The sequence below is a fragment of the Equus asinus genome, unplaced genomic scaffold, assembly GCF_041296235.1.
Source record: "Equus asinus isolate D_3611 breed Donkey unplaced genomic scaffold, EquAss-T2T_v2 contig_618, whole genome shotgun sequence".
NCBI lineage: Eukaryota > Metazoa > Chordata > Mammalia > Perissodactyla > Equidae > Equus > Equus asinus.
Window position 1 is genome coordinate 52,853 of NW_027225314.1, and position 25,953 is coordinate 78,805.

The following is a 25,953-nucleotide window of genomic DNA, read 5'->3' on the forward strand; positions in this document are numbered from 1 at the left end:
TATATATTCTAGATAGTAAACCCTTATCAGATATATGATTTGCAAATATTTTTTCCCATTCTGTAGATTATCTTTACACTCTCTTAACAGTGCCCTTTGATGTGAAAAAAGGTTTTAATTTTAAGGAAATCCAAACTATTTTTTCTTTTGTTGTTTGTGTTTTGTGCATCTTATTTAAGACACCACTGGCAAATCCAAGGTCATGAAGATTAGCCCCTATGATTTCTCCTGAGAGTTTTATAGTTTTAGGTCTTTAATTTAGGTATTTGATCCATTGTGAGTTGTGGTATAAAGTATAAGGTAAGGATCCAATCTTCATTCTTTTGCATGTGGATATCCAGTTGACCCAGCACCATTCACTGAAGAGACTATCAAGAAAGGTATACAGTTTTTGTCAGGGATGATAAAAGAGCTCTGAGTATAGATGGTGGTGATTGTTACATACTGTGAATGCATTTAATGTCACTGAATTGCACATTTACAAATGGCTAAAATTATAAATATTGTGTTAGATATATTTTACCACAATAAAAATAAATGTGAGATACTACTTCACATCCACTAGAATGGGTATAATAAAAAAAGATGGACAATAGGATGTGTTGGTAAGGATGTGGAAAAATTGGAACCATGATACAATGCTGATATGAATGTCAAATAGTATCGTCACTTTGAAAAACAGTTCTGAAAGTTCCTCAAAAAGATAAACAGAGTTACCACATGACCCAGCAATTCCACTCCTAAGTATATACCAAAGAGAAGAGAAAATATATGCCCAGACAAAAATTTATACACACTCATAATTCGATTCATAATAACCAAAAAGTAGAAACAAACCAAATATCTGTCAAATGATGAATGGGATATTATTCAACAATAAAAAGAAATGAAGTTTTAAGTCATGCTACAACGTGGATGTACCTTGAAAACATTATGTTAAAATGAATGTAGCTGGTCACAAAAGACCACATGTTGTATGATTCCTTTTATATAAAATATTCAGAATACACAAATACATAGAGATAGAAAGTAAAAGAGTGGTTGTTAGGATCCAGGGTAGAAGTTGTGAGGGGCAATGAGGCATGCCCACTAATTGGTATGGGGATTCTTGTTGGAGTGATAAATATTGTGGTGACTATACTAAAACCACTGAAATGTACTCTTTAAATGGGTAAACTGTGTGGAATGTGATTTATTTTAATAAAGCTGTTATTTTAAAAAAATGACGCACATTAACTGAATTGCTGATAGATCTTTTGACAGTAATTGCACTGGAATTTTGTCCTTTAATACAATTTCTAGCCCAAAGAAGAACGAGGGAGGAAAAACCTAACTCAAACTAAAAGATTTAACATGATCTGAAAATATTATTTGAATCCTGAGCTTTAAAAGGAATAAATAGGAAGTAATCAATCTGTAATTGCTTGAATTTTTTGCTTCAGCAGAGATTATAAAATTATGGAATGGAAATAGAAATTAAAATAATCTGTTATAAATATACATATTTTTTAACTTATCTGTCAAGACAATTATTTTGTTGCCTTTTGAGGCCAAGCAGTAGTGAACATTGATTGACTATATTAAAAATGAGCAGAAGCAGCACAAGTTCCTTCCACCAAGGATCTCACCCTAGGATATCAACTCTTTAATGAAGCTCTGCTTTCTGAAAAATTCCACATTCAGTATTAAGAAAAAAACCAAGTGTCCACACTTTATGTTCATCAAGGGCACAAGGTTTTTACAATGTGATTTTACAATTTCTGTTCTCTATAATAAGATTTTTTGGCCTTCAACTCTACTTGAATCTTATTATTGTATTACTTTCTATTTAACATTAATTGCTTAATATTAATTTTGTACTGGGACACAGAAAGGACCAAAGTACCAGACAGTCTGGCAGGAAGCTTGTGCCACAAGTAAGGGAAGTCAAATGGTATCTTCCCTTTTTAATTCTTCAGAGATCTCTCTAGAGATCCTCTAAAAGACCTAGACTTTTTAAACCCACGTGCTTCTCTTGACCCTTGAGAAATATTAACATCTTAAACTTCAAAAATTTCTGGGAATATAACAAACTTTTGTTCCTTTTCAAAAAGAAAAAAAAGGAGGGGAAGAGAAAATACTGAAACAAGAAATAAACAAGACTGGTGTCTATTCTACATCATCTCAAAAAATCATTCAGGCCTCCCAGCCATCTAAGGATATAAAAATTAAGTATATGAGACAACAGGTCACACCAGCATGGGTAACACAGAATAGTCATCTTAGAAGATTAATTTTATTTTTCTAAAGACAGCGTCCAAAGTTTACCACAACCAACATGGCATTACTGAAACGTAAGACCTTCTCTTTGAGTCCTCACACAAGATACATTAAAAGGTAGTCCTTCATAAATAAGTATCCTGCATACAAAGAGCCACGGAAAATCTCTTGAATACCACTGAAGATTTCTCTAAAAACAAAAAGGAGGCGATCCTTTTTTTCACAAAACCTTGGATCTAACTCATTTGAGTAAAAACTCAGAATAGCGGTTCTACATTTTGTAGAAGCCATCTTAAGACTTTGCAGAAGTAAACGGAAGAATTCATAAGGAGTTGATCAGAAGCAAACTAATTCTGTACGCCGTGCCTAACCATTAAAGTTACATGAAGATTAGCATAAAGAGAGGACTCAACTAAGAAGAAACAAGAGAAAATCAGTAAGTTCTGCAATTCTGATAGATGAGGAGTAGAATACAACCCAACAAACCTGTCCAACATCAGCTCTAATCCTCCTACCTCAAGACAACTAGAGTTCCTAGTCTGTGTGTACTCATTCTGATAGTTGAGCATCTTGCCCTGTACGTAAAACCTAATTCTCGTCTTACCACCCAAAACTACAACTCATTCCTTGTCACTCTGGTTAAACTTCCTCATTCATTTCTTTTCAGCTGATGGCACCGATCTCAGAAAACTAAAATTAATACCACTCCCAGAATGCAAATAGCCTATCTTCTTTAACTATTAAATGGTTTTCTTATAATTCCATTATGATTAATAAAAGAGATTCAGAAATGGCCAAAGATCCTGAGTTTCGAATTTTCCAGTCTGGTTTAACACATGAAAAAGTCATATGGGTCTGTTTTAGCAGGCTGATGCCTCAGGGGAAAGATGAGTCATAATCTAGGAGTAACAATATAATAAGGAAACAAGACTAATAGATATAACTTTCTAATGGTTGATGCTTTTTTGAAAATCCTTTAAAGTAACCGTGTAGCATTAAAATTACAAAGCAAAGGCAATTCAGGTCACCTTCACAAATATCTGTTGCCTGGAAAACTTCCATTTAAACTCTTCCCGAATTGATAAGGGTTTTAAACCCAGTTAACCAGTCAGATTTCACGTCTTATTCATGAGGAGTTAGATTCACTTAGTCATTTTACAATATTTACCAAATGCTGAATCTATTCTGGACACTTGGTATTGGAATAAAAAATATATTAAGACCTCACCTCAAGGAACTCACAATCTAATAGTGAAAAAAGGCTGTTAAGTAGCCCAGGAGTAATCTAGGGAAGAAAGGGGGTCCGTCCCTATAACTATGAATTACCTAATGCTTTTTAAATCTTTGACTACACCTAATTTTTATACAGCTTCCTTTAGGGTTAAAACTCTTTACCTTATTTCCAACAACTGCTAACCTCCATTTTAAGAACCAAAATTTGCTAGAGGGTCAGGAATTTCCTGAAAGAATACCTTGGAAAAGCAAACACTGAACCACAAATGTTTCCTGTATTAAAAGAGAAAGGTGTAATGGTTTAACATAAAGTCAAGGGAAAACGTAGATCACTTGAAGGTGGTAAATATTTGCAAAGCTTAGATTTACCATTCCATTCAAGGCAAATCTACCCAAATTCAATACATTCTATTCACTTTAACACAAAAAGTAAACAAGTATTACTGCCTTTATTTTCTACAAAAGCATGCTAAATTCTTTCAAAAAAGGAAACCTTTAGGAGGTTTTTAACAGGATGAAGTTTATTTTAGCTCAAAGGGAATGAATTTAGATTTAAGTAAGTTAAAAGACAAACTACCCTCAAATGAAGCAGAAATACAATTTTACTTCTACTCATTGTAACAAAATCTATTTTCCTCTAGAACTTGATTCAGAGTGAATTTATATCCCTATATATTGTCATACAAAGAGTACTTAAACCCAGTTTAAATAAAAGCCTTATTTCTCTTTTGGTAAAGAAGAAAGTGGAGAAAACCAAAATCTAGATTTCCTGAGAGAAAACAAAAGTCACGTTCCTATTCTATAGCTAAATATTTAGTGTCATAACTAAGCCCATCCACAAGCTACTATGGTAACCATTTAATTTGTGGACTACTACTCAATTTTGAGAGAGTGCTAAAAAGCAAATCTCTCCAGATAAAAACAAAGCTTATTTCCCTAATCAATAAACACTGAATCAGATAAAATCTGCAACACAAGTGGCTAACTAAACAGAGTTTTGAAAAATATTAATTAAGCTCTGAAATAATATTAAGTTTTTTACACAAGCAATAAAACCATCATGCCAGAGGCAAAAGATATATAAACACATTAGATCATCTTCGAAAAAACAGTGTTTAGCTCATCTTTAGAATGTAGTGAACTCGATACTCCAGGTGATAGACACCTGAGAAGGAAGGTATGAAAAATCAGAATCAACTTATATGGTAACTTCCATACTTTGGGATATGTACATCACAGCTATTCATAGCTCTTTTCATAGAATTCATACCTAATCAATTCTCTCTCCAACTATTAAGTAAATCCACTCCAAAAAATAGAAAAGGAGCAAAAAAGGAAAGTCAAGGGGCTGGCCCCGTGGCCTAATGGTTAAGTTCACGGGCTCTGCTTTGGTGGCCCAGGGTTTTACTGGTTCGAATCTTGGGCACAGACATGGCACACTGCTCATCAAGCCATGCTGAGGCGGCATCCCACATGCCACGACTAGAAGGACCCACAAGTAAAAATACACAACTATGTACCAGGGAGCTTTGGGGAGAAAAAGGAAAAATAAAATCTTAAGAAAAAGAAAAGGGGGGGGTGGCCCATTGGCACAGCAGTTGAGTGTGCACATTCTGCTTCAGAGGCCTGGGGTTCACCGATTCGGATCCCAGGTGTAGACATGGCACTGTTTGGCAAGACATGCTGTGGTAGACGTCCCACATACAAAGTAGAGGAAGATGGGCACGGATGTTAGCTCAGGGCTAATCTTCCTCAAAAAAAAGAAAAGAAAGCTAGTCAATTTTGTTAAGAGCTTACACTATGCTAAACATCTTATAAAGATTTTCATTTAGGTGTTATTGTTTCCATTGCACAGATGAAAAACCAACTTTCCAAAGTCACCCAAAGTTACAAAGCAAGAGAATTGGATTTGAACCCAAATCTATCGCTATATCATGTAATTCCAAATGAAAGCAAGTTGAGAGTAGAGCTCAAACTATTTGAATTGTATTCCAAAGGATTGGAGATTAATCGATTTTCCTCTACTTCCTTTCCCCGAGAAGAGAAAATACCAAATGCAAATAGACCTCTTACTTAAGTTAAATGACAATCCCTCAATAATTTATGAGATATTCTTTGAAATATTCCTCTAATAATGGAAAAACAACCGGTAAACAATAATATAGCTTGGTTCCATTTGCATCTTAAGGAAAGCCTGATATTTAATAAAAGAAAAGCACTAATTCGTCTTTGAAAATGAAAACAATTACAGCTCATTTACTCACTTATCTTTTCTATAACAATAGTCCAGGTGTGGAAGTTTTAGCATATGGTTACTAAGGACTCTCCTCCACATCCTTCTTCCCTGATGATAAATCCACTACTGAAAGTAAAATATAAAGAAAAGTGTGAAGTACAAAATAGAATGTCATCTAAAATCCCACCATCCAGAGATAATCGTAGGGGAAAATGTTAACACACATTTGGTTTTAACAAAACTGAATGGTTACTCTACTGGTTTGTAACCTTTCCTGTCCATTAATATACTGTAAATATTTTCCTGCATCATTAAATATTCTTCTAAAACATAATTTTTAGTGGCAGCATAGTATTCCATCATGTAAAGATGCCATAAGATTTTTTTCCAGCTAACAGCACTTAAAGAGGGATATGCTTTCATTGTAAGAATTGCAGCTGCATACTAATAGGATATATAGCACAGCTGGTAAATTTTAAAATCAATTTTTATTTATTCAGATCATAAGTACCACAAAAAAAGGGCTACGTGTATTAACTATTACAAAAGATTCGCTGAGAAAAATATGGTGACACTTATTTTATCTTCACTTAAAGAATTACCAATGCTTGTCTGCGCTGTTAAAAACTTCAGTGGTAAGTTATAGGTGTCTACAAAAACACACTGGCCACAATAAAGAACTGCAGAACAAGAAAATTCTCAAACTGCCAGTGGAAGTGTAAATTAATAAAGTCATTATGGAGAGCAATTTGGCAATTCTAATAAGAAACAAAGGAGTGACATCAGCATCATGGCAGAGTGAGGTCTTGCCTTACACTCTCCCCCCCTAAGATACAATGAAAAGGACACTCATAAACCAACAGAGGAAACTGACACAATACAAGAGATGTCTGAGAGATCCACACAGCCATATGTCTGAAGATGAAGGTGCTGGACCACACAGGAGGCAGCGGAAGGAGGTAAGGGGATCTCCTGTCGCCCCTCGAACGGCAGCAATCTAGAGCATAACACCATGCATGGCTCTGAGAGAAGAGAGGGGGAAAGGGCAGCCCTCCAGGGGAACGCATTCAATCTCAGAGTTGTCTCCCAGCCTGTGGCAACACTCCACACAGAGGAGGCTTAGCAATCACGGGGGCGTCTTCCCCAAGCTGAGCAGCCCAGAAGGGCAGAGAGTGAGTACAGAGCAGGAGCACCCCCAGGATCACGCAGCAAAAGAAAGCGGCCTTCCCCTGCCTGGCACATCAGCTCATCCAGAGCAAGGGACTCTCACCAGAGCGCCTGCACACCTATGTGTGTAAAGCAGCGGTGGCCAGTGGGCAAATGCAGATGGGCCCTGTCAGCACAACTTCCAAAGGACAAGCACACCTGCCAGGGATTGCAGTGGGCTCAGAATACACAGGTTCTGCCCGGCCCTCCAGTGGTGGGAAGAGGCAGCCACAAATCCACCCCATCAAATAGTATGAAGAGATATATATTAACACTACAGACCAGAAAGTAAATGACCCAGAAATGAATCCTGAAGCCACAGAAAATTACAATCTAACTGACGGACAATTCAAAATAACTATCACAAAAAAACTCAATGAGATATAGAAAAAAAATCAGAAATGCTGGCAATGAAAAACACAATGAATAAGATAAAGAAAAATTTGGAGTCTTTAAACAGAGGTGATATTATGGAGGACAAAATTAGCAATTTAGAAGAAAGAAATATGCAAATGCTTCAGAAGGATGAGGAGATAGAAGTAAGACTACAAACAAATGAAAAAATATCCAACTCAATTACAAAATGTAACATAAGGATAATCGGTATTCCAGAGGGAGAAAGGAGCAGAGAGCTTGTTCAAAGAAATAATAGCTGAGAACTTCCCAAAGCCAGGGAAGGAGCTGGAATTACAAGTAAATGAAGTCAATAGAACTCTTAATTACATCAACATAAAAAGACCTTCTCCAAGGCATGTATTAGTAAAACTGGCAAAAATCAAAGACCAAAAGTATTAAGGGCAGCAAGGCAGAAGAAAATAACCTACAACAGAACCCCTATCAGGCTTTCAGATTTCTCAGCAGAAACCTTAGAGGCTAGGAGAGAGCAGAATGATATATTCAAAATTCTGAAAGACAAAAACTTTCAGCCGAGAATACTCTACCCAGCAAAAATATCCTTCAGATATGCTGGAGAAATAAAAACTTTTCCAGATGAATAAAAGCTAAAGGAGTTCACTGCCACAAAACCTCCCATAAAAGAAATGATCACGAAGGCCCTCATACCTCAAAAAAAAGGGTTAGCCAAGCCTTGAGCGAGGAGATAGACAAAAACAGAATATTACAACTCTCTATCACAACAGGTTAGCAAACAATTATAACGTTAAAGAAAAAGGGAAGGAAAACATCAAAAATAACTATAATCACTTCATTTTAACCAAAACTCACAAAACGGATTAAGTTGTGACAACAATAACTCAGGGAAGAAGGAAGAGTTGGAACCTCCTCAGACTAAGAAAATAAGAGGCTATCAGAAAATGGACTATTTCATCTACAAGATCTTTTATACAAACCTCACGATAACTACTGAACAAAAACTCAGAACAGAGACACAAATGATAAATAAAGACAAAACTGAGAAAACCCTCATAGAGAGTCGCCAAACTTAATTCACAGTCAGAAATACACCGGATTGAGAAACAAGGGAAATACAGAACAACCAGAAAACAAGTGATAAAATGGCAGCATTAAGCCCTCATATGTCAATAATCATTATAAATGTAAGTGGAGTGAATTCTCCAATCAAAAAACACAGAGTGGCTGGATGGATTAAAAAAACAAGACCCAACAATATGCTGCCTCCAGGAAACATCTCAGCTCTAAACACAAATACGGGCTTAGAAGGGATGGAAGACAATACTCCAAGTTAAGGGAAAACAAAAGAAAGCAGGTCTTGCCATACCTGTATCAGACAAAGTAGACTTCAAGATAAAAAAGGCAATGAGAGACAACACAGGCAGTATATAATAATAAAAGGGACACTACACCAAGAGGATATAACACTTTTAAGTATATGCACCTAACACAGGAGCACCAAAGTACACAAAGTAACTACTGACTGACCTAAACAGAGATATTAACAGCAAAACAATAATAGTAGGGGCCCTTAACACCCCACTTACATCAATGGATAGATCATACAGAAAGTCACCAAGGAAACATGGGATATAAATGAAAAACTAGAGCAGAGGGACTTAACAGATATGTATAGAACATTCCATCCAAAAACTGCAGAATACACATTGTTCCCAAGTACACGTGGAACATTCTCAAAGACGGACCATATGTTGGGAAACAAGGCAAGCCTCAAGAACTTAAGACTGAAATCATATCAAGCATCTTTTTCAACTGTATTCTATGAAACTAGAAGTCAACTACAAGAAAAAAGCTGGGCAAGTCATGAATATGTGGACACTAAACAACATGCTACTGAACAACCAATGGATCACTGAAGAAATCAAAGGAAAAATCAAAAAATATCTGGAGACAAATGAAAATGAAAACACATCATACAAAGTCATATGGGATGCAGCAAAAGAGGTCCTGAGAGGGAAATTCACAGCAATCCAGGTCCACCATGGAAACAAGAAAAATCTCCAATAAGCAATCTTAAACTATGCCTAACAGAGAAAATGAAGAACAAAATCCAAAGTCAGCAGAAAGAAGAAAATAATAAAAACTAAGTTCAGAAAAAAATGAAACAAATCAAATAAACAGTAGAAAAGATCAATGAAACTAACAGCTGGTTCTTTGAGAAGATAAGCAAAATTCACAAACCCTTAGCCAGACTCACTAAGGAAAAAAGGAAAAAGGCTCAAGTAAATATAATTAGAAATGAAACAAGAGAAATTACAACGAATACCACAGAAATGCAAAGGATTATAAGAGAAGACTGTGAAAAACAGTATGTCAACAAATGGGACAATCTAGAAGAAATGGATAAATTCTTAGACTCATACAACCTCCCAAAACTAAGTCAAGAAGAAACAGAGGATCTGAATAGACCAATCACAAGCAAAGAGACTAAAACAGTAATCAAAAGCCTCCCAGAAAACAAAAGTCCAGGACCAAATGGCTGCTCTGGAGAATTCTAGGAAACATTCAAAGAAGAGTCAGTGCCTATCCTTCTCAAACTTTTCCAAAAAATTCAAGAAGATGGAACACTTCCTAACACATTCTACAAGGCCACTGTCACCCTGATCCCAAAGCCAGATGAGGAAAACACAAAGAAGGAAAATTAGAGGCCAGTATCACTGATGAACATACATGCAAAAGTCCTCGACAAAACAGTGGCAACCTGAATGCAGCAATACATTAAAAGCATCATACACCATGATCAAATGGGATTTATACAGGGATGCACGGATGCTTCAGCATCTGCGAATCAATCAATGTGATAAACCACATTAACAACATGAGGAATAAAAACTATATGATCATCTCAACAGACACAGAGAAAGCATTTGACAAGATCCAACAGCCATTTATGATAAAAACTCTCAACAAAATGGGTACAGAAGTAAAGTGCCTCAACATAATAAAGGCCATATATGACAAACTGACAGCCAACATCATACTCAACAAGGAAAAACTGAAAACCATCCCTCTAAGACAAACAGGAAGAAGACAATCTCCACTAATATTCAATGCAGTAGTGGATATTTTGGCAAGAGCAATTAAGCAAGAAAAAGAAATAAAAGCAATCCAAGCTGGCAATGAAGAAGTGAAACTCTCAGTGTTTACAGATGACATGATTTTATATATAGAAAATCCTAAAGAATCCACTGGAAAACTACTAGAAATAATGAAGAACTACAGCAAAGCTGCAGGGTACAAAATCAACTTATAAAAATCAGTTGCATTTCTATACTCTAATAATGAACTAACAGAAAGAGAACTCAAGAATACAATCCCATTTACAAGTGCAACAAAAAGAATAAAATATCTAGGAATAAATTTGACCAAGGAGGTAAGACCTATACAATGAAAATTATAAGACATTATTGAAAGAAATCAATAATGACATTATAAAACGGAAAAATATTCCAGGCATATGGATTGGGAAGATAAACATAGTTAAAATGTCCATACTACCTAAAGAAATCTACAGATCCAATGTAATCCCAATCAGAATCCCAATGATATTCTTCAGGGAAAGAGAACAAAGAAGGCTAAAATTCATATGGGGCAACCAAAGACCCCAAACAGTGAAACCAATCCTGAGAAAAAAGAATGAAGCTGGAGGCATCACAATCCCTGACTTCAAAATATACTACAAAGCTATGGTAATCAAAACAGCATGGTACTGGTACACAAACAGACACATAGATCAATGGAACAGAACTGAAAGCCAGAAAGAAAACCACACATCTATGGACAGCTAATCCTCGACAAAGGAGCTAAGAACATACGATGGAGAAAGCAAAGTCTCTTCAATAAATGGTGCTGGGGAAACTGGGCAGCTACATGCACAAGAATGAAAGTAGACCATTATCTTTCTCGCCATACACAAAAATCAACTCAAAAGAGATTAAAGACCTGCAGATAAGACGTGAAACTATAAAACTCCTAGATGAAAATATAGGCAGTATACTCTTTGACATCGGTCTTAGCAGTACCTTTTCAAATACCATGTCTACTCTCGCAAGGGAAACAAAAGAAAAAATAAGCAAATGGGACTTCATCAGATTAAGGAGCTTCTGCAAGGCCAAGGAAACCAAGAACATAACAAAAAGACAACCCACCCACCAACTGGGAGAAAATATTTGCAAGTCATATATCCAACAAGGGGTTAATCTCCATACTATATAAAGAACTCATACAATTCAACAACAAAAAAACAAACAACCCAATCAAAAAATGGGCAGAGGAATGTGAGGACACAGGGAAAGGTGGCTGTCCACAAGGTAAGAAGAGAGGTCTCACCAGAAGCCAATTCTGGTGGCACCTTCATCTCTGACTTACAGCCTCCTTATGAGAAAATAAACTTCTGCTGTTTGAGCCACCCAAAAAAAAAAAAAAAAAGGGCAGAGGATATGAACAGACATTTCTCCAAAGCAGATGGCCAACAGGCACACGAAAAGATGTTCAACATCACTAATCATCAGGAGAATGCAAATCAAAACTACACTAAGTATCACCTTACACCTGTCAGAATGGCTATAATCACCAAGACAAAAAAGAACAAATGTTGGAGAGGGTGTGGAGAAAAGGGAACCCTCATACACTGCTGGTGGGAATGCAAATTGGTGCAGTCACTATGGAAAACAGCATGGAGATTTCTCAAGAAATTAAAAATAAAACTACCATATGATCCAGCTATGCCACTGCTGGGTATTTATCCAAAGAACTTGAAATCAACAATTTAAATAGACCCATGAACCCCTATGTTCTTTGCAGCATTATTCACAATAGTCAAGATGTGGAAGCAACTCAAGTGCCCATCGACTGATGATTGAATAAAGATGATGTGGTAGTTATATACAATGAAATACTACTCAGCCATAACAAAAGACAAAACCTTCCCATTTGCAACAACATGGATGGAACTTGAGGATATTATGTTAAGCTAAATAAGCCAGACAGAAAAAGATGAACACCGTATGATTTCACTCATGTGGAAGATAAATACATGGACAGAGAACAGATTAGTGGTTACCTAAGGGTAGGAGGTTCGGGGGTGGGGATAAGGGCTAAAGGGGCACATATATATGGTGAGTGACAAATAATAATGTACAACTGGAATTTCACAATGTTATAAACTATTATGACCTAAGTAAAATTGATCTCCTGAAGAAACGCTAGCATATGTTCAAAGGAGACATGATGAAGAGTGTTTATGGAACCACATTTAATAGCACCAAATTAGAAAAAGATTCAAAAATCCACCAAGGGTAGATAAATTACAGTTTACTCATACAACTTAATACTAAACAGGAATGAAAAGTGAGCAATCTAGATTAGTGTTGTCCAAAAGAAATGTAATGTAAGCCACAAACATGAGCCACAAATATAATGTAAAATTTTCTAGAAGCCAAGTTAAGGAAATTGAAAAGGCAGGTGAAATTAATTTTAATATCTTATTTAACCCAATATATCCAAATTATCACTTCAATATACAATATAAAGGAATTCGTAATGAGATTTTACATAATTTTTTCATTTTGTCTTAACCCATTGTGCAAATACACTTCCAGCACATCTCAATTCACACTAGCTACATTTCAAATACTCAATAGCCAGAGATAGTGGCTATTGTTTTGGATAGTGCTGATCTGAGGCTACTTCATACTCCCCAAAACAACACTAAACAAAAAAGCAAGCTGTAAAATAATATGTACTGTAGGGTGCAACTTAAACTTAGGAAACCAAAAGAATTCTAAATAATGTTTATGACTACGTAAAAACGTGTCCATTATATGTTCATATATGTAGACAATATTTTAAAATCCATGAGACCTCATGTCTACCTGTAATGTTTTACTTCTCTAAAAGAAATCTGAAGCAAATGTGACATAAGATTTCATAAGGCTGGGTAGTAGGTGGAAAGGTATTTATATTGTGTTCTTGTCTGGAATATTTCACAATTAAATAAATTCAGAGTGTGCATGTTCTAGAACTCTCATTACCTCTACCTTACAATAACTTAAGTCTGAAAATATGCTAACGAAATATTTAGAATATAAACAACTTACTTCACTTTGTTCTACAGAGAATAAAAGTAGCCTTCTTTCCTTCATGTAAGTTTTAAGGGAAACGAAAACTTCAAAAAACAAAATAAAGATAAGAATTGATACATTTGCCTTACTTATTTACTCAATAAGCATTTACTACATGGCTATCATTAGCATTCAAGAAGCTCATGGTGTGGAGAACAGCTTTTTCTGTCACAAGTTACACAGTCATGTGGAGATCAAAGTATATTTAGGCACTTTACAGAATACCAAGATCCAAGAAAAAGAGCTACACACCAAAACAGCGACTTTTGGCCCTCAAAATAATCGTTAAATGGAAAAATTTAAAGGAGATTCCTAAAATAGCATATTAGTTTGCTGTATCACCCTGGGACACACAAGGACTTCCTAGAATAGTGTTTTTTAAAAGACCAGTGAAAACACACATGCAAAACCCTCATTATTCATTCTATTTAGTGTTGGCTAAATATGAATTACTGGGACATAAGCTAAATACTCTAAGAAAGGTTCCCAGTGTATGAAAGCAAAGTTCAAAATGAGAAGCACTGAAACCACAGAGAATGAGTTGTCACAACTCAGAACTTCAGATATAAACCATCATTCACAACAACAAATTTTATGCAGAACAAGAAATCTGATAAAATCTAGTTGAAAAGGCAACTTTAAAAATTAAACTTCAATTATCCTGATCTCTTCAATTTACTTTGAAATGAATAAGAAAACAAGATGGATTGTTACATCAATGGAGAGTTGGATAGATAGATAAATATGTGATGAAATAAGTACAGTAAAATACTAAAGGTAGACTCCAGTAAGTATATGTAAAATTTTTTCAATCTAGCTGTAAGTTTGAAAATTTTTCATAATAAAATGTTGAAATATTTATACTTCAATAATATGAGAGTAGGGGCTGGCCCCATGGCCGAGTGGTTAAGTTTGCGCGCTCCACTGCAGGCGGCCCAGTGTTTCGTTGGTTCGAATCCTGGGCACAGACATGGCACTGCTCATCAGACCACGCTGAGGCAGCATCCCACATGCCACAACTAGAAGGACTCACAACGAAGAACGTACAACTCTGTACTGGGGGGCTTTGGGAAGAAAAAGGAAAAAAATAAAAAATCTTTAAAAAAATAACATGAAGAGTATAATAACCTCTAAACTACAATTATGATGGACGCCAAACACCAAAGATACTACCACTTAAAGGAAATCAAGAATGCTACCTGTTTCTTGTATTGGCACCAAAAGAAAATAAAAAAAAATCAACTTGTCTTTTTGCAAATAGTTCATTTTAGGCAAACCCTCTACGGCACAGTTTTTTTAAAAAACAAAAAAATTCAATATAATAATATGATGTCTGGAATTTGTTTCCAAATAATCCAGTGAGGGGGGACCTGGGTGGGTATATATGAAATTCAACTAACCATGAGATGGTAATTGTTGAAGCTTGGTGACAGGTACTTGGCAGGGTTCTATTTTCTTCTTTTTGAATACACTTGTGATTTTCCAGAATAAGAAAGTTAAATATATAAAGAATATTATTTTAACACCTAGCTCAGTGTTCTATACCCTAGAATAAGTGGCCTATAAACAGTAGGTACTCAAATTTGTATAGATAAGCATTTATATAAGTAAGGAAATCTAGAATTTAAACTCACACACTTCTGATTATATTCAGTTAAACATGGATTAATGCTTATTTGTGAATTCATGACATAAAAACATACAAGTCATTCATTTCAAGCGTCCCCTGCCCTTACACCTCACTGGGTGTTCCTAGAGAAGATTCAACCGCCATAGGTAACATTTACTGGGTTAAGTACTGTTCTAAGTGCTTAACACGCATTATCTCAGGTAATCCTCAGAACTACCCTATAAGATAGGTACTATTATTATCTCCATTGTACGGATGAGAAAACTGAGGCACAGGGAGGTTAGGTAACTTGCCCGAAGTCACAATGTAAATAAATTGTGGAGCCAGAATCTAAATGTAGTTGATAACTCCCAAATCATACCTTAGCCAGATCTGAATTACAAAGTACTTAAGAAGTAGAGGTTTGCTTTCATTTAATATAGCAAGTAAAAAATGGGGAGAGATTTTTAAAGTACTCAGGAAAAAAAGAAAAAAAAGAAAGTACTCAGGAAAAACAATTCTTAGCAATGTTTTAATTAGATGGGGGCTTTAAACAAGTGAGTCCAATGTCCTGAATTTACAGCAAATCAAACACAGCTATAATTAAACATATTCTACTTGATTACATAAAAATTCCACAAATACATATGACACTAGAAAGAAACAGCTCTCTAGAGCCACAGGATAGTATGGACGTCACGACTGTATCCCCTAGTAAATAAACAGCCATTTAATAAGTATTTGCTGAATAAGCTGAATGGTTAAAACAATCCTTATCTTATTTGTATAGTTGGATGTTTTTTACTTTGCAGATAAAATAAGCTGTTTCAACTATTTATAGTATTAAAGGTGTAACTAATCCTGGCTCCCCATTAAACGATAATCTTGTAGAAAGATACTGATCCTTGTTTTTATGGACAATTAAGTTCTAAATCTTCTGGGTACCTCCATATTTCTTGATCTATTATTATAGTGTGCATTTAGGAAAGTAGTAAGAGAGTTACCAGGACTTGACATGAGTTCCATAAATCTGATCCAAGCTTCTGGACTTTCCCCACTCTGATCAAAGAATGTAAGGGAAGGGTAACTGTTCTTTGGCCAACTTCTAACTTATTCCACATTTTTCACCATAATAAAATCACATAGGTAATAAAGAAATGGAATTCCAAGTTCTAATATAAGACATACGATGGAAAGGTCAAATAAGGAATATTTTTTCACAGCAGAAAGATTAGTTTAAATTACTCAAATTTTATAGAAGACTAGAATTGGTTTACTCTCACTTTTTTTCTCCTATTCCAGACTTCCTCCTGCTATAGGTAGGCATCAAGACCTTTCTACCTAGCAAATGGAATTTATTCTGACCTCTAAAGGTCATACTGTTAAACTGGTTATGGAACTTAAAACAGAGTCAAAACTATGGAGCATGCAAATCCAAAGTAGAAACTGTACATCAGAACAAAGAACACATACAAACTACTTTGAGATTAGAAAAGGAAACTTTTCTGATCGAAAACAACTATGTCACTAATTGCACACTCCTAGAAAGTTCCCTTAGCTTCTGAGTTATGTTGTAGTGATTTCAGTAAATAATCACCTTATCTTAATTTAAATAGTAAGGAAACAACTCTGAAGCATATGAACAAAAACACAAGGAATCAAGAAGATTCTAAATAATCCACTGTCACAACAATAGAATTGTAGCTAATTTACTTCCTTGAGACTGTAGCAATGACACAAAACTGTAAAAATTACTTTAAGACATAACAAGTGTCCTTTGGTTTCTTGAACAAGAGTTCTGACATGACTTACAGAAAAATATTCTACATTCTTCATTGTTATAAAATACATACAAAAAATCCTAATGGGCTATTAAAAGCATAGTACTGCACCAAGAACCCTGATCTGGGAGTCAAATAATCTTGGTTCTAGTCCTAATTACTACTTAGAGTTATGACCTTAAGCAAACTGCAACCTCAGTAGAGCTCAATTTCCTCACTTGTAAAATGAGAGAACTTTACTAGATGACTGTTAAGATAACGTCCCAGCTATTAAATTTGCTTCTGAAAGGGATCATCAATCCAACTTTATATTTGACTTTCCAAGTGGTTAAGTTCACACACTCGCTTTGGCAGCACGGGTTTCCCCAGTTTGGATCCTGGGTGTAGACCTACACACTGCTCATCAAGCCACATTGTGGCAGCATCCCACATAACATAGAGGAAGGTTGGAACAGATGTTAGCTCAGCAACAATCTTCCTCAAGCAAAAGGAGGAAGATTGGCAACAGATGTCAGCTCAGGGCCAATCTTCCTCACACAAATAAAAAAGAAAGAAAGAAAGAATTGAGACCTAGGGACACACAAGTAATAGAAGACCCAGAACTAAGTTACAGAAAGCATGGTATTACTCCAGTGCTTTTTCAATATTTCATTCTATTAAAAACACTACCCATAACCTGATAATACCTTGACTTACTTTATATCACCCAAAGTTTCAAAGTTATTTCATTCCTTCACCAACTATTTAAGTCTAAGTGTAAATCAAGCTAGCTATCATCGCTGAACGGGAGCTGTGTCATATAATAAATCTACTTTGCCCATCATTCCACTGTTTATCATTGTTAACTAATTATCTTTTCAAAAGCAAGAGACTCAATAATCCTCACAGAGATCTGGCCCAAGAGTAAAGACAGACTTCCTCCCCCTACCATGTTTCCTAATTTTTAGAAAAGCACATGCAACAAATAACAAAGATTTATTATCTATCGTTACACAAATAAATGTTGGCTTTAACAATAACTTTGATGAAACAAATTTATGAATAAAAGGAAATGTTTTGAACTCCTCACTCTTTTATAACTGGATCACAACTAGGCCACACTACTCAAAACTAAGGAAATATGAACCATACCCTTGCTTCCTTAGAAGGATATCATTAAATATGTCTAGCGTCCACATGGAGGAAAAATCCTGTCCTCAGGTACTTTTCTTGAAAAACAGAAATACAGTAAATAAGAGGAAATAAATGTATCTACGCATATGGTCTTAGCCAGTTCTTAGAAAGCAAAAGACTAGCCATACCATTACAAGATTCAAAACCATGAAAATTTCACTTCTAAAATCGTTATTACATAAAAACTTGCAGAGCTCTCTTTTAGAGAAAGGAATAGCAAATTCAAATACAACACTAGAAATAAAACAAAAGTTAGAAAAATCCACTTAAATTATTAAAGATAAAGCAAACAGGAGCCAGACCGGTGGTGCAGCAGTTACGTTTGCACGTTCCTCTTTGGGGGCCCGGGGTTCACGGGTTCAGATCCTGGCTGCAGACATGGCACCGCTTGTCAAGCCATGCTGTGGCAGGCGTCCCACATATAAAGTAGAGGAAGAAGGGCACGGATGTGAGCTCAGGGCCAGTCTTCCTCAGCAAAAAGAGGACGACTGGCAGCAGATGTTAGCTCAGGGCTAATCTTCCTCAAAAAAAAAAAGGTAAAACAGTATAAACAGTATATTCTTAGACATGACTATGAACATGTTAAAAGAACATTTCCAGTCACATAAAAATTACTTCTGATTTTCACAGAATGCTATTCCCCATCCCTGCCAACTATAATCTGTTATGGTGAAAGACCTAAGCCAAGCCAAGTTATATTTGTAAGTTTCAAGACCGTAACAATTTAAATAAAAAGGAAAACAAGCCAAGAAAAATACCCCCAGAAATATGATGAAAAACTAACATCTATTTCTATTAAGATATCAAATACATTTTAAAAAATTTTGTCATCAAAGGAATAGACAAGGACATCAAGGACAAAGAATAGAACAATTCTCACAAAAGATGCAATTAGTAAAATGTGTTGAACTACCTTTAACCTCTTTATAGCAAGGTACCATTTTACACCCAACAACTGAAAATATAATGCCCAATGAAGGTACAGTGAAATGGGTACTCTCACACATTATGCTAACAGTGTAAATAAGTATAAACCCTTTAGAAAGCAATTGGTAAATTACAGAAGAATCATAAACGTCATAACCTTTGATTCACTAATCCCTCTCTTAGGAATATAAACTAAAGAAATAACCTTTTAAAACGCCTTATAAGAATGAATGAAGCCATTGTCACAGAGAATAATAGAGTAAATTACGCTAGAGCTAAATGGATTAAAAACAACTGAAAGAAACAGAAATCAGAACAGAAATTAACAGAGGATAGAGAGAGCAGGAACGGGGAATTACTGTTTAATGGATACACAGGTTCTCTTTGGGATGATGAAAAAGTTCTGCAAATAGACTGTGGCGATGGTTACACAATACTATGAATTTACTTAAAGACACTGAACTGTACACTTAAAAATGGTTAAAATGGTAAATTTTATGCTACGTATATTTTTACCACAATAAAAAAGATGGAAAAAATAACTACGTAAACTACATTTTTAAGTGAAAATACTGATTCTCAAATTTAATCAAAACTATTTCTAACTATGTGAACATTATACACGCACATGTCCAAGGAATTTTAAAGCACCACGGGAGCTGGAGCAAAACACCGCTGGAGGACAGCAGCTCTCTCCGGGGGCAATTTTGCCCCCAGGGTACATGTGACAATGTCTGGAGACTATTTTGGAGATCACAACAGCGGATGGGGTCATCACTGGCATATAGTGGGGAAGGGGCGAAGGATACTGCTAAACATCTTACGACGCACCCAAGAGTGCCCCCACGACAAACAATCATCTGGCCCAATACATCAACAGTGATCCTGCTGAGAAATCCTGCTTTAACAAGATTTTTGGAGAGTTCTCTTTTATTTAATGTGTCTCTATTGTTTTTAACGACTGCAGGGTAAATAAAAATTCATTAAAGGCTCAGCAGTTGGGTCTCTTTTTCTTTCCCCTACAAATCTCCCCCACAATCCGTATTTTTTATTCTAGAGAAAGGTCGGGAACCAAAGGTCAAAAATGGGAAAAGCAGCAAATTGTTACACATGGGTTATTTTTCTGCAAACTGTTCTTAAACAAATTACAAGAAATAGAACAAATCTGGAATTGGCAGGCTTTTAACACAATTTCCATAGACCTATCCATATGTTGGCTTTGTATTATTTTCTATTATATTTTTTCTATGATTTTTCTTATTAAGATTATGATAGATTACAACCTTGTGAGATTTCAGTTGTACATTATCGTTAGTAATGATGTGAGTACACCACTTCACCCTGTGTGCCCTCCCCCCACCCCCCCTTTTCCCTGGTAACCACCGATCAGTTTTCCTTGTCTATATGTTAACTTCCACCTATAAGTGGGGTCATATAGAGTTCGTCTTTCTCTGTCTGGCTTATTTTGCTTACCATAATACCCTCAAGGTCCATCCATGTTGATGCGAATGGAACAATTTGGTCCTTTTTTATGGCTGAGTAGTATTCCATTGTGTATATATACCATATCTTCTTTATCCAGTCGTCAGTTTCTGGGCATTTAGGTTGGTTCCATGTCTTGGCTATTGTAAATAATGCTGCGATGAACATAGGGGTGCATGGGATTCTTAGGATTGCTGATCCAAAACCACAAAAAGTGACAAATGTTGGAGAGGTTGTGGAGAAAAGGGAACCCTCATACACTGTTGGTGAGAATGCAAACTAGTGCAGCCACTATGGAAAACAGTATGGAGATTTCTCAAAAAGTTAAAAATAGAAATACCCTATGACCCAGCTATGCCACTACTGGGTATCTATCCTAAGAACCTGAAATCAGCAATCCCAAGAATCCCATGCACCCCTATTTTCTATTATATTTTATGACTCCACATTCTCATTTGTTTCATCATAGCAATTTATTTTCAAATTTGAGACCTATTACTGTTTTACACCATCGTTTCTCCACGATAAAATAACTTTTAAAAATGTTGTTCTTCAAATGCATCTTTGTAAATGCCAGTAAGCGTAAAATAAATGAAATCAATCACCACATTTTTTAAAAGTCATAGTAATAAATTAATGCTAAAACTAGTAAGTGAAAGTTTATTAAGGAATAAGATATTTACACAGTCTCAGTATCTCCCCACAAATTATTTAGTGGTTAAAAATGGGGAATAATTAACTTTACATAGAAAAATCTGGTGGATACCACTTTAACCAAGCGATCGAAATTATCATCACTAGTCTTGGGATCAATTGACATCATGTGTCTCCTATCAAGATGCACTAAAAAGAACACAGTATCACTTCTGTTGTATTTCTACCAAAAATGCATAACCTTAATCTAATCATAAGGAGGCATCACACAGACCCAAACTGAGGGACCTTATAAAAACATAACTGGCCTGTGCTCCTCAAAAATATCAAAGTTAAGAAAGACAATGAGAGGCAGAAGAACTGTTCCAAATTAAAAGACATCAGGGCAAGTGGAAACTCTGAATATGGATTTTGCATTAGATAAGAGTATTATACATATTTAAAGTTTCTGATTTGTTATTTGCATAAAAGAATATTCTTGTCCTTCCAAAATACTGAAGAATTCAGGGGAAAGGGAGCATGATGTCTGCAACTCACTCTCAAATGGTTCAGAAAAAAAATGAATATAAGAAGAGAAAATGCAACTAATTAAGTAGTTGGGACAAAATGTTAACAATGGAACTCTAGATAAAGGGTAAACAGGAGTTCTTTGTACTAGTCTTGTAATGCTTACGTAAGTGTGAAATAATATCACAATAAAAGTCACCAGGTTCCATGATGAACAAAACTGGAAGAGTAATTAAACAATGGGGAAAAATTATCATTAAAAACGATTTCTATTCCACTTCCTTTTCATTTTTATTTTCATTTATTGACTTAGACCATTGTCCCTTCCCTAACCAAGACTTTTAACAATTCAAACATAGTATCACTTGGTACATTAGGTAAGTAAGTGTCTCAACAACTTAAGGTAAAAAATTCGTTATTTGAAAACAAGATCCTTCTTTTAAAAGAAGGCGGCAAGTGTCTGGAGCCCCCAAACATAAGAAGCTCTATACCAAATGCACAGGAAATATCAACGCCATTATAAACAACTGAGGACACTTGCCCCAGTGGACTCTGATTTCAAGAGCAGCAGTGCCCTCAGGTGGCAAGAACTTATCATTCTCAAGGGAAATCAAAGTTGCAGGGAAAACAAGTATCTCACCATCTCAGGGCAGCAAAGTAATATCGCTACTGTACAGTTCTGACATACTGAGTAAACAAAGCAGAACAAAAGAAAACCCTCAAAATAGCCTTTGCTATTTTCCAAGTCACATTTCCTCAAGGAAGCTTTATAACAATGGGGTCCTAATTGATTTCACTGTCCCCTGGACCAAAATTATGCAATTACTTATAAAATATTGTCAGTTGTGATTCCCATGTACCACTGTACTTCCAGTTCAATCAAATGACAGCAAGAACCACATGCTATATTTCTATATCCCTTACTTTGCTGAAAATTTAATAGATGCTCAAAAAATAATTTTGCTAGTTGATTTTTTCATGGTTCAGAATATATTCTTCTATGAAAGATGAGCAGATTATTTATAAAATAGATAATCATAAATTGTTGCTTTAATTTCCATACATTGTAACACATGATAAACTATGAATAGACAGACTTTTTTCATACTGAAACATGATTAGGAAGAATCATAAAAATACATAAGAAGGCTCTAGGATTTTTCTATCAATGCCACAGTATAAACGTTAACACCACACAAGAAAAGTGGAACATCAGACTCTATCTACTTAGTCCTGCGTAAGCCTCAACTGTCCTCATCTCTACTGTCATGCCTGAAAAGGGAGAGTGAGCACAAGCACTAGCTGCTCCACATGGGGCTGCTCCAGCTCCAGTCTCTCATCCTTCAAGCATGGTTCAGCAAGTTTGTTACTACTCTATCAAGTTCAATTAAGCCATTCTCTTTGTGCTGTATATAAAGCAACAGAGTGAAACTTCTTTTGCTGGGATTAATTGTCCTAATAAGAAATGCTGCGCTTGGGAGGTAGAAAGAACTTGCCAGAATGTTGTGCCAACAAATGGGGAACATTCGCATTTCAATAAACTGAGTACTCAGTTTTTGGCAGATATACTTTGCCTTAAAGACACTCCTGGAAAACAGTTTTTAATTTTATTTTATAAGTCTTAGTGGAACATCAGTGACAAGTCCACTGGTGTGAGCCTGTCCCCAGCCTTAGGTAGATCAACAGCGTTGGATTGGTAGCAGTTGTCTTGAGTATCCTTAAGTGCCTTTAGGCCCCAAGCACATGTCAACTTCTATGGCTGTTTTACTTGCTGAATCTTACTTGTAACAAAAATTCTGTCCAAAATCCAGCTTTATTTCCTAAGGAATATATTAGGGTTCACAAAGAATAATTTGGCCATATTATCAAATTTCTTTTAATAAAAGACATAGAAAACTTTCTGTGAGGAGAATGAAATTAAAAAGTTATGAATTACCCAGCAACATTAAAGAGAATGTCAACTCTCTCAATTTCATTGGCAAACTCATCAATTTGTTTTTTTTTTTGTGACATCCAGGACTCGAGTCTGAATACCTGAAACATAAAACAAGGGAAACTATTTACTTATACCCATAAAAAATGTTTAGTCTTGTAGATGTAGCTGCTTTGAAGTACAAAGATTACAGTATCTGTCCATTTTGCCTTCATAGGATTGTTGACCATTGGTAGGGTCTTAAGAATCTTAAGAATCTCATTAATAAAAATCTTAAAATCCTCCCCATCCTGAACTCCCAATAACACACCTCTCTTTCCCTCCCTTTCTCTTCACTCTCTAAATTGAATACTAAAGGCCTTTTCTGAGAAAAGACTTTACAGTGAAGTATGAATGATCTATATTAGATGCTTCTCAGTGAGCCAGCAGTAATAACAGAGCGCAGGCTTGCTCTTTCCCCAGAGGTGAGTCACTGCCCCAGGAACACTGAATCCTATCTGAGTGAGGGGTAGGGAAGGGCAGGGCAGTGAGACAGGAGACTGTTTCCATTTGTGCACTTTACCTTCATGTCAATTCCATTATTTATTGGAAACAACTTTGTCAGTCAAGGGTATAATCACTTATTTCTGCACTAAATTGCAAGGAGAAGAAATGAGGGGCCAGGAGAAGGGATGAAACACTTGAAAGCTAGACATGAGAGATCCAGCATTGGATCTCAGAGACACACTGTAATAGTTACTAAAAAACCCCAAACATTCTCTAATAAAAGAAAGTCACTATTTTAATGTTTTTAAAAAAAATATGGTTTATTATTCTTTTATAGATATAGAAAGAAAAGATTATAAACATAGAAAAGGAGAGAAAGGGGAGAAAGTTTTGGGAGGACTTTCTTCCCTTAGTACTTTTTCAATATTTTTTCAGTACAACAGCGTTTTTCTGACTTGGAGTTAAAATTCCCTATTATTAAAATTAAATAATTTTCCAATAATAAATAAACAATCCAATAATTAAAATAGCATAGTCTAATTCCGTTCATGAATTCAATGTGCTAATTTGCATTTGATTATATAACCTGTTCTATTTTGCTGGAAGAATTAACTTTCAAATGAGCTGTCTGTTCTGATTTCTTTCAGAGGAACTCTAGTTGAAGTCCTTTGATGCTGGAGTTGAGTTCAGTGTGGTGCAGTAAGGGGTGATACACAGCGAAATAATTTGCATAATCTCTTAGGGTTTCTGATCATATGTGACTTTAGGGCTGAGCTGTCTCCAATATGGTAGCCACCAGGCACATGTGGCTACTAAGCACTTGAAATGCAGCTAGTCAGAACTGAAATGCGCTGTAAGTGTACAACACACGTGAATTTAAAAGATTTAGTATGAAAAAAGAATGTAAAATATTCCATAAATTTTTTTTATATTGAGTATGTTAAAATGGTATTTTAGATATATTTAGTTAAATAAAATACATTACTAAAATTAATTTTCATCTGTTTCTTTTTACTTTTTAAATGTAGCCACAGGAAATTTAAATCACACACGTGGTTCACATCATTTTCCTACTGGACAGCACTGTGCTGAGTAGGGCACAGAAGTGAAAGTTGTCATTAAAAGTTAACGCAACAACTGTTAAATTTCACATACAACTTTGTAATTAGGTACTGAATCCTTCAACATGCTGGATAAAAAAAATTTTAAGTATACAACTTTTATATATTTAAGTATACAGATTTTTGTCTGTAGGTTCACAGAATATAGATTTGATATCAAAGAATCAGGCTCTAAGAAGAAGGCCGGTGGAGCTGACCAGCCAAGTAATTTTCTTTCAGCAGACGAGTACTGTTTTTTATAATACCTTATGGACTCTGAATCCCAAGTTCAAGCTGCTGAGTTGCTTACCCGGGTACTTTTCCAGTTCTTGAAGTTTGGACTCATTGATATCTGTGGCTATGACTTGGGCACCTTCTCTTGCAAAAGCCTGGAAGACAACACACAAATGAATCCTTTGTTTACTTGGTTAAGCTGCTCTCATGAATAGAAAATCCTTTAGCCTTTTCTCCCTTTATCTTATTTTCATTGTTTTCCTTATACATGGGTGGAATTTCAAACTATCTAGTCTCACTTAGCCCTTCCCATTGTTATTTTTATCATTAACTAGTACAACATGACATACATTGTGCTTGTCATCTGACTTTGTCCCTTTTAGTAACATCAAATACAATCGTGTTTTTAAAAAACTAGGATTCTGTTATTAACACCTCTCAAAATACTACTATTCTGTGATTTGACAGCCTTTATTCCATTTCTGAGCAGGTGACTAAACCCAAAATAATGAGAAAAATGGGTTATTTCAACACTTTTCCTCCTAAGAGTATACTAGTGTTTTCACAAATATCAAACTA

At 35.5% G+C, this 25,953-nt stretch overlaps 1 protein-coding gene across 5 annotated transcripts in view; it reads right to left on the minus strand.

The window, feature by feature from the left end:
- LOC123283896 (glucose 1-dehydrogenase-like) overlaps positions 1 to 25,953 on the minus strand; it is an 81,341-nt gene that overhangs the window by 52,233 nt on the left and 3,155 nt on the right. For all 5 annotated transcript variants that reach the window (XM_070503697.1, XM_070503693.1, XM_070503696.1 and 2 more), the window contains one exon: positions 25,451 to 25,529. In XM_070503697.1, coding sequence (XP_070359798.1) covers positions 25,451 to 25,529 — 79 coding nt within the window. The remainder of the gene's footprint in view (positions 1 to 25,450; positions 25,530 to 25,953) is intronic.